This window comes from Cynoglossus semilaevis, chromosome 8 (genome assembly GCF_000523025.1).
Source record: "Cynoglossus semilaevis isolate Cse_v1.0 chromosome 8, Cse_v1.0, whole genome shotgun sequence".
Lineage (NCBI taxonomy): Eukaryota > Metazoa > Chordata > Actinopteri > Pleuronectiformes > Cynoglossidae > Cynoglossus > Cynoglossus semilaevis.
Genome location: NC_024314.1, coordinates 25489021 through 25498188, shown reverse-complemented (window position 1 = coordinate 25498188; position 9168 = coordinate 25489021). Strand labels below are relative to the sequence as shown.

Sequence of the window (9168 nt, the reverse complement as noted above, 5' to 3'; positions counted from 1 at the left end):
AAGATGCAAAAACATTTCTACAGGAACAAAAAAGGCATTGAACTACATTAATTAAAAACAAAAAAAGTTTCATTCATGTTTCCCAACCTTTTTTGAGCCACGGTGCATGTTTTAAATGACACAAACAAAAATGACCTTCTATTTTGGGTGAACTTGGGGTGTGACCTTGGACTGTTTAATTGAACACAACCGTGATATACTGGCAGGAATTGAAGATGGAAACACATGAAGATCTTCTTCAACAGCTCTGAGTCTCAGTCTGTAGTACAGCAAGAAATACTTCAGAGAAACATGATTTACTTCTTCCCTTGATCTTTAACCACCCATACACTTAAATGTGTGTTTTGTGTTGTGAAATAATTTATATAAAAAAATACACACGAGGGAGTGCCAGTTTTCTCTAATTGGTGTGCAGCAGTTTCAGACCCATAGCTGATTCGCCCTCAAATTTTCCAGTCCAAACCAGTCCTTGTGTGTTGGTGAATACTCCTTCACCTTCCAACCTGGAAATACACATGAGTAACACACATATTTTAAGACAATTTTAAACTTAAGGCAGTGAAAATTAACAATTTCTTGTCATCAGACCTTCTGGTCTGAATATATAACAAAAACTACAAACAAAATTACAATATGAAACCAAAGTTTCAAAAGTGTCATTTTGTACCTGTTCATACAAAATTGTCCTTTATAAGTGGAGCCATCAGGAAAGGTATAGGTTCCTGTGCCGTGGTACATGTTATCATGAAATTGTCCTTCATACTGAGCTCCAGAGGGAAGCTGCAGTGTCCCTTTACCATTGATCTAAAGTACGTGGGTGAAGGATGAAGAGAGAGAGAGAGAGAAGCACAAGAATGACTAACAAACCTCTGAGAGAATACACTCACGCTGGCTTTAGTCACCGACACCTACAGGCTATTTGAACACCATTATTTATACCTTGTCATCCTGCCACTCTCCGGTGTAAACAATTCCATTCGGTGATGTGTGTTTACCCACGCCTGTTCGCACGATTGCTCCAGATGCAGATTTGGTGCACTCCCCCTCTGTGGAGGGAAGAGAGGTTGTCACGGACTGGTATAACCTCAATATCGTTCACTTAAAATATCTCACCACTCACCATATCTGTCCCCGTTTGGAAAAATGTAGGACACCTGTATCAGTTCCGGCTCTGAGAGGAAAAATTGACAAAACAGTTTTCTATGTTACATAGAAATGCTTCATTTTTAAGATAAAATGTAGGATGTAAAAGAGTTTTTAGAAACAATTTAAATTATTTTTAATTTAAACAAACCTATAATTTTTGACTCATTGTAGACTGAGTTAGACTGACTTTGTAAGTAATTGTGTTATTATGGGTGAACCCATGGCAGTAGGTAATCACCTGGAGCCGCATTGTGATTGCTTGGGCTCTTCTTCTTGGATTTCGCACCACTTGGCATCTTGAATGTCGAACTAGCGTCTTCTTCCTTTTCTTCTTCTTGCTTTTCTTCTTCTTTATAAAGTTGAACGTTCTCCTTCTTCTGTTCTGCCTTATTTTGTGTGAAACAAGATAACAGTTTGTATTTAGAATTACTTAGACAATACTTTTTGTTTGTATTCTATCTAGTTCCTTCGATCAGTAGATCAAAGGTACATAAAGTTGAACTACCGTCATTGTGTGCGCCTTCTGTTAGTTCTCAGTGCACCGGTTCAGTGGTCAGAGAAATGAAAAATAATTAATAGTAAGTAAAAGTTGCTAAAGCGTTATTTTTCTAAACAATTATGTTTTCATTACAACACTTAAATGATGCCTGCGTTGTACGAGCAGTTCGTCAATAAACATGGTTACTATAGCTACGAAGAGGGGCTCCGTTTTGACGCAACACCTGGGTTGTGTGAAAAAACGTACCCCTACTATTGAAGTATACTTTTAGGTTTCGTGTAGCCTTAAATTGCAAAATTTATATATTTTTATATTAACATTTACTACATAATATTATTATTGCTCTTATATAATAGTATTCATAATCCTGACATGAGTACATGATATTATATTCCGCGGCAGAAACACAAACTTTACGGCACTAAACCGGAACATGAAATGTAAACATCCGGGTTTTGCACCAATGAAAGGGCTGCAAGCTGCCGGTGGTTTCAGTCGTCCCAGGTTCGGGTTTACTCTGTTTGAAGTTTTTCGATAAGTTGTTAAACTGTATATTATACCACAATAAAAATATTTACCGACGACAGTCTAATGTATAATAAATTACATTCTGGTGTAATCTGAAAATATGTTTCTCAGATATGAACGAACGCTATGGGTTTCACTATAAAACTGAAGAGTTAGCTTGTTAGCTATCTCATACTTTGATGATCGACATTGATTCTTTATAGAGCCCATAGCTTTATTTTATGTGACTGCTTGAAATACTCAGTGAGGCCGTGGCTGTAAATACTCGACCAGTCACTTTGCGATGTTTGTCTCTGTTTGATATCAACATTGTAGCCAACAGCACTGTGCGGATGTTTGTATCAGTGTCACGGCCACCGCGTGCACTTGGACTGAAGTGCCTCAAGCAGCGTCGTCGCAGGGATATGTGACTGTGCTCTTCAGTGGATGTTTCTCAGTGTCGTCCTACTCAGTGCAATAGACGCTCCTACCACTAAGAGGTAGAGGAATAAACCACTCTACTCATCTGTTTCTCAGATTGGCTGCTATGATAAAGGACACCGATTAAAGGTGAGTGTACCTAATATGAATTGGACGATTTGGCAACCTCTTACTATCAATAAACTATTTTTGGACTGATGTTTTACATTTAAGTTAACAACTAACCAAGTTGATATGCAGTAATACACCCCTTAATACGTTCTTAGTATTGTTATTATAAAGATTCACATTGGTAAACATTCCGTGTGAACCTGTGATTATAGTAGTGTAGTAGTTATAAAAGCTTGTGCTATCATAAAATTAAAAATGTGCTCACAACGTTTTTACAGCAGAAGAGGATGAGTACCAGGAGAAGAGGTGGAAAGCCAAACAGAGGAGGAGGGAGGTTTAACAAGCCCAGAGGTGGCGGAGGGGGTGGAAGCAAAAAAGGAGGCAGTGTGCGATGGGATGATGATGACGATGATTTCAGTCTGGATTTTGGACCACCTCGTTCCAGCAGGTACATTTGATTTGTGACAGAAACAATTTACAAAAATGTCATAATTTTGAAAATATTTTAATTCAATTGTAATACTGTCTCTTGGTCTTTGTCTTGACTGACTTTGTAGACCTGGCAAAGGACGAGGTGGCAGCAGCAACAGCCACTCTAGTAGTAGGGATGGAGGTAGAGGTAGAGGAAGGGGAAGGGGAAGAGGAAGGGGCGGGGGAGACAGGAGTCACCAGACACCCGCACCTTTTAAAAGCAGCAGGCCCCTGCCGAGTTCACTGGCAAGAATCAGGCCAAGTCCAATAACAGGAGAGAGCAGCAGGCAGGTGAGCAGCACCATGCCCATGCAGAAGATCTTCATGACCAGCGAGAATCAAAAACAACTCAGGGAGCTCCTGAGGGATCTGCAGTCTCTGGATCCTAACGAACCCTTTGAGTAAGTATAATTTATTATATGTCATCTCTTTAGTTTGCACATGCTTCATAAAAAAAATCCACAATTCAAGTCCCGTATTCATTTTAATGACCCCCATCCCTCAGTGAATATGGCTCAGATTATTCAGAGGAAGAAGAAGAGGAGGAGGAGGAATATGATGAGTTGGATCACCGTGAAGATGGTCAGTTTTGGGCCACAAATGATGAGCCAGTGGAGAGAGCAGATAGCCCCATGTATGATCCAGAGTCTGATGATGAACGACCCGCCCCTGAACCTGTCATCTCCTTATTTGCTATAGGAAAACTCTGCAGGTGAATGTGGATTTTTACTACTTCACTTTTGATTTGTGTTTTTGTATATTTGGTATCCATCCAAACACTAATATATCATTATCTCTTATAGATATGGTTTTGACCGGGAGCGCAGCAAGGTGGCGCTGCAGTGTAGTGGAGGTGATTTTGGAGCAACTTTGGAGCAGCTTCTTCACCAGGTTTTCAGAGAGCGCTTTGGCCGGGAAGCTGTCACTCCCGATGGTCTTGAGGCAGTTCCTATGGATGAGTGCTTGAACCAGAGGCAGGAGGAAGCCCTGGCTTTAACTGCCATCTTTGGCGAGCGATTCACCGAGCGAATTGCTAACACTGTGTGGTCGATAACGCTTGACTTCTCGCTGTTCTCACTGAGCGGTAATAAGATTGCTCAGGACGAGAGTCGAGGCGGAGAGAGATCTGTCAATAACCGTGAAATATGCAAGTTCTACTTAAAAAGTAAAGGCTGTCGCTTCGGGGACAAATGCAGGTTTAAACACCAGATTCCCATTACAGACAGGTCTGGAGCTGGTTCCCCAGATCTCACAAGTCCAAGCCAGCCTGGATTCAGCAGCTATTCTCCCCCTGAGTATGAGCTAGAGATTCGTTTCCCTAAAGGGAATCGATACCCATTTCAGGCACCTATAGTTGCGTTCAGCACCAACGATGAGTCTATGCGACCTGCAGGGCGTCTCACGGTGACTGAGAAGTTATACGAGCAGGCCCTGGACGCAGCAAAGATTAGTGAACCTATCGTTTACACTCTGGCCACGTTGTGTGAAGATGAAGCTTCCATGATGGAACTTCTGTCTGTCAGTCATCACAAATACAGCACACCACCACCTGTCGTAGCCGTATCTACGCCCTCTTTAACCCCAGCTAAGAGCAAAACTTCAAAAAGCAACACTTTTGAGGAAACCAAAAATCCTACTATCAGTAGTGAAAATACTCACAACAGAAGAACTCCCCCATCCAGAAACCAAAGACCGTCGGACTGTGAGTAAAAACAAATCTCTTCATTTGGTACATTTCCTTCAACAGTTTCTTCTGATACAAGCAAAAATTTGGTAATAACATTGGTCTGTTAATTCTTTAAAGTGCCAGAAGAGCTGGATGAGAAGGAGGAAGGTCAGGATCGGGAACAGGAAGCCGTTCCAGTTCACAGTGAAAGTTACGCCAGTTTGAGAAAGATGGTGAAAAAGCACAGTATCAAGTTTGAGAACTTACTGCAAGAGAACCGCAAGCTATGCCGAGATTTCCAAAAGAAGAAGGTAAGGCGAGAAGATTTTCGTACACACTTGGCACTTGTAACTACACCTTTTGTCTTTAGAGATGTATTTAAATGGATGTTTAATATTTTCTTCCTTGATCCTTTCCCCAGTCATCCAGGCGCTTCCTTTCCATGCTGGAGCAGAGGAAAAGCCTGCCGGCTTGGCAAGAGAAAGAGAACATTCTTGACCAGCTGGAGGCGTGTCAGGTGCTGGTTATCAGTGGAATGACAGGGTAAGTCTTTCAGAGAGACACCAAATAAACCTTAACTGCTTAATGTATTTGTGATTACCATTAGGAATCTGTTCGTTTCCATTTCTTCCTTCACTTCTATTAAGGTGTGGTAAAACAACTCAGATCCCTCAGTTCATTCTGGACGCCTCACTGAGTGGCCCCGCCAGTCATGTAGCCAACATCATCTGCACTCAGCCCCGTCGTATTTCTGCCATCTCCGTGGCTCAAAGAGTGGCTCAGGAACGTGCCGAGAATCTGGGGAACTCAGTGGGATACCAGATCCGACTGGAGAGCGTCAGAGTACGTGCAAAACACAGATGAACAATTTCTCGTTGTGAACGACTTCTCGTTCACAAATGAACACCATAGATGACATAATTTTCAGATTTTTTACTTACTACTTTTTTCACCCCTTCTGACCGTCTGCTCTCGTCTGTCAGTCATCTGCCACCAGACTCCTCTACTGCACTACAGGCGTGTTACTGAGGAGACTTGAGGGTGAAGCTGACCTCAAGGACGTCACTCATGTTATTGTGGATGAGGTGCACGAGCGCACGGAGGAGAGGTGAGATAGTGCCCAACAGTCTTGTACAGCACATATTTGTTCACACCTTTATAGTGATTTGACAGCAGCGGCCTGTCACTGCTTTATTTCCACCACTGCTTCAGGGTTTGTGTTTATTTTCAAAATGTCACTCATGCCGCTTGTTTTACCCTCACCAACAAAAACAAAGACGTGAGGGAACGGAGTGGGTTAGCTCTGAGATAAAAAAAAAAAAGAACCCATAACTAAGATGCACAATTAGTAGAGGTTTTAAAAATGGTTAGTACAGCTCTTATTTCCTTTATAACATTTAAAAAAAAATCCATATTTGCTGTTGCCCACAACATTTTGTCCACAGATTATATAGACATTTCACAGATGATTCCATTCATAACAACCATGTTGAAATGCTACAGCTCTATTATTTAGCCTCCTCTTAAATGCCTCATTTGTTTGCGCTCTTTCCAGTGACTTCCTGCTGTTGGTGCTCAAAGACCTGATTTTGCAGAGGCCAGACATGAGGATTATCCTCATGAGTGCAACACTGAACGCCAACCTTTTCTCTGAATATTTTTACAACTGCCCATCTGTCCATATTCCAGGTAGAAACATTTGCAAAGTACTTGTAGTACAGTCAGCCTGCATTACATTCCCATGGATTATATTTAAGTCAAAAACATTTTTGAAAATCTCCAGGACGCACGTTTCCTGTCGACCAGTTTTTTCTTGAAGATGCAATTGCTAAAACTGGGTATGTTTACTAAACTCTGTTTTTAAGTGAATTGAAACTGGTATAAAATATTGCTTACATTTTGATGTTTTTGACAATACGTTTTTTCAGCTATGTCATTGAGGATGGCAGTCCTTATCTGCGCTCAGGGAAGCAGAATCAATCTTTTACAGCTGGAAAAACAAGCAAGGTACCAGTCAGGGACGTAGTGGACGACTTGGCTGACGACGCATGGAACTTCATGTCTTTTTATAAGAAGGATTTTATCAAAGACTCGGTGCCAGACCAGCAACTCAGCCTCCAGGATCTCACAATCAGATACAAAGGTGAGCGTCCGACTGATGTGCTGTCCTTTTGCATTGATGTGTTTGTTTTTCATATTGATTTTTCTGTATATTTAGACACCAAGAAATCTGTGCTGAAGACCATGTCAGCAATGGACCTGGATAAGATTAACGTGGATTTGGTGGAAAACCTCCTGGAGTGGATTGTCAGTGGGAAACACAACTACCCTGCAGGTTAGAATCAGCTGCTCAGTGATGTTTCTCCCTCTACTGGTGAATCATGTGAATCATGTGATCATTTTCATTTTTGTTTCTGGCTCCAGGGGCAGTATTGGTGTTTTTGCCAGGCCTGGCTGAGATCAAGATGCTGTATGAACAACTGCAGTCCAACAGAATGTTCAATAACAGAGGCTCAACCAGGTCTGTGGCATTGTCATTAAATATACAGTACACATTCCCTGAAAAGAAAAAGCTGGTAATGTTTCAATGTAATAAGCAAAAGAACACACAATTCAATGTTAACACAGACGTATTAATATGTAAAGGTAAAGTGCATTGTGTGAGGTAAACTTAAGATACATTACTGCCACCTACAGGTTAAAGTCTGAATCAGTGTTACTGTTATGCAAGAAATGGTGTCATGTCAGAAAAGAACTTTTGGTCAAATGCTGATCTTCACATCTTCACCTCAGGTGTGTGATTTATCCTCTTCACTCGACTCTGTCCAACGAGGATCAGGAGGCTGTTTTCAGCAAACCTCCAGAGGGCGTCACAAAGATCATCATCTCCACCAACATTGCCGAGACGTCTGTCACCATTGACGACGTGGTTTATGTCATCGACTCTGGCAAGATGAAGGAGAAAGGGTCAGTTCATGTTTTTATTTATAATAAATAATATGGGCCGTTTGAACGGCATTTTTTTTTATTTAGCCTGGTGGTGTTGTTTTTTTTTGTGTATATATCTTGTTTTGGTGCTGGTGTTGTTTTTTTGTGTATATATCTTGTTTTGGTTCTATTTACGTTTACATTTTTACAGAAACATGCATTGTCATTTCTGAAATGTTCATTTAAGGTTAATTTAAGAAAGAATTAGTACATCAAGTGCTTAAATATTTACCTAATTGTAAATATGCTACATTTCAATGAATTATCTAATAATTTCATGCAAATGACCCACATATATATATATGTGTAGTTATATATGTATGTATCTATGTGTCTATGTATATATGCATAAGTAAATACATCCATATCCAAGATTTCTGTTGATTAATCCCTTCTTTGAAATCTATAACTTTTAATATTTTGCCAAAAACAGCCTTTGTAATGCACCATCCACAAAATTGTATTTTCATAGTTACGACGCATCTAAAAGCATGGAGAGCCTGGAGGAATCGTGGGTCTCTCGGGCCAACGCGCTGCAGAGGAAGGGTCGAGCCGGTCGCGTGGCCTCAGGCGTCTGTTTCCACCTCTTCACCAGCCACTGCTTCCAACACCACTTGGCTGAACAACAGCTGCCTGAGATCCAGCGAGTGCCTCTGGAGCAGCTCTGCCTGCGGTAAATCCATCTGTTTGCTCTTTGCTGCAGAGCTGCGAAATTGTTTTGTCCTCTCTGTAAATACAAAGAATTATGGTTTATGTAAGACAAGGGCACGATGAATAATGGTTAAAAATGACGCTTGAGATTAAACCTGACAAGTAAATATATTATCTTTGTAAAAGAAAAAAAATCCTCTGCTCTCACTTATTAACCCTCCTGCCTCTGACAGGATCAAAATCCTGGAAGTGTTTGCCGAACAACCACTGGAGTCTGTATTCTCTCGGCTCATTGAGCCTCCGGCTATGGGAAGTGTGGATATGGCAAAGCAGCGCCTGCAGGACCTGGGAGCTCTGACTGCAGACGAGAGGCTAACACCGCTAGGCTACCACCTGGCCAGCCTGCCTGTGGACGTGCGCATTGGGAAACTGATGCTGTTTGGTGCCATCTTCCGTTGCCTCGACCCAGCTCTCACCATCGCCGCTAGTCTGGCCTTCAAATCACCATTTGTAAGGAAAACACGTATCAGTGTTCATTTAGTTTCAATACAAAAGACATGGTTTTAGAGCGATTGAAGCAAAAGTCTAAGGCACGTAGTATTTAAAGCAAATGTAGAGATTCAGAAGCTCCAAACATCTGGGGCGCAGACTCTTGGTGGGGCCAGATGGCCGTTTACCGCCACATCCC

General features: G+C 41.5%; 2 protein-coding genes across 4 annotated transcripts in view; one reads left to right on the top strand and one right to left on the bottom strand.

The window, feature by feature from the left end:
• Positions 1-112: 112 nt before the first annotated feature.
• On the bottom strand, positions 113-1793 carry morn2 (MORN repeat containing 2). Its single transcript, XM_008315858.3, has 6 exons — positions 1652-1793; positions 1385-1532; positions 1121-1171; positions 940-1046; positions 668-804; positions 113-503 (listed from the first exon to the last, which is right to left on the bottom strand). Exons 1-6 carry the CDS (start codon positions 1655-1657, stop codon positions 401-403), a joined length of 552 nt encoding a protein of 183 aa, XP_008314080.2. The 5' UTR covers positions 1658-1793; the 3' UTR covers positions 113-400.
• The window catches only part of dhx57 (DEAH (Asp-Glu-Ala-Asp/His) box polypeptide 57), a 10325-nt gene continuing 2793 nt past the window's right edge, over positions 1637-9168 (top strand). Inside the window, exons 1-18 of one of the 3 annotated variants that reach the window (XM_017034691.2) lie at positions 1637-1724; positions 2489-2722; positions 2983-3152; positions 3262-3576; positions 3681-3887; positions 3979-4877; positions 4980-5152; positions 5263-5384; positions 5489-5684; positions 5825-5949; positions 6397-6530; positions 6625-6679; positions 6770-6984; positions 7060-7176; positions 7266-7362; positions 7635-7808; positions 8302-8502; positions 8714-8990. In XM_017034691.2, the coding sequence (XP_016890180.1) occupies positions 2992-3152; positions 3262-3576; positions 3681-3887; positions 3979-4877; positions 4980-5152; positions 5263-5384; positions 5489-5684; positions 5825-5949; positions 6397-6530; positions 6625-6679; positions 6770-6984; positions 7060-7176; positions 7266-7362; positions 7635-7808; positions 8302-8502; positions 8714-8990 (3468 nt within the window). In that variant the 5' untranslated portion in view covers positions 1637-1724; positions 2489-2722; positions 2983-2991. Of the gene's footprint in view, positions 1725-2052; positions 2150-2488; positions 2723-2982; positions 3153-3261; positions 3577-3680; positions 3888-3978; positions 4878-4979; positions 5153-5262; positions 5385-5488; positions 5685-5824; positions 5950-6396; positions 6531-6624; positions 6680-6769; positions 6985-7059; positions 7177-7265; positions 7363-7634; positions 7809-8301; positions 8503-8713; positions 8991-9168 lie in introns of those variants that run through there. The other 2 variants (XM_017034692.2, XM_008315859.3) reach the window with 2 other exon arrangements.

What these genes read in the sequence shown, in the direction of transcription:
- morn2 (XM_008315858.3), bottom strand. An exon ending in CAATCACAATGCGGCTCCAG is followed by an intron (nt 1,172 to 1,384) that starts GTGATTACCTAC and finishes TTTTCCTCTCAG; the next exon opens with AGCCGGAACTGATACAGGTG. An exon ending in GGACAATTTTGTATGAACAG is followed by an intron (nt 504 to 667) that starts GTACAAAATGAC and finishes GTGTATTTCCAG; the next exon opens with GTTGGAAGGTGAAGGAGTAT.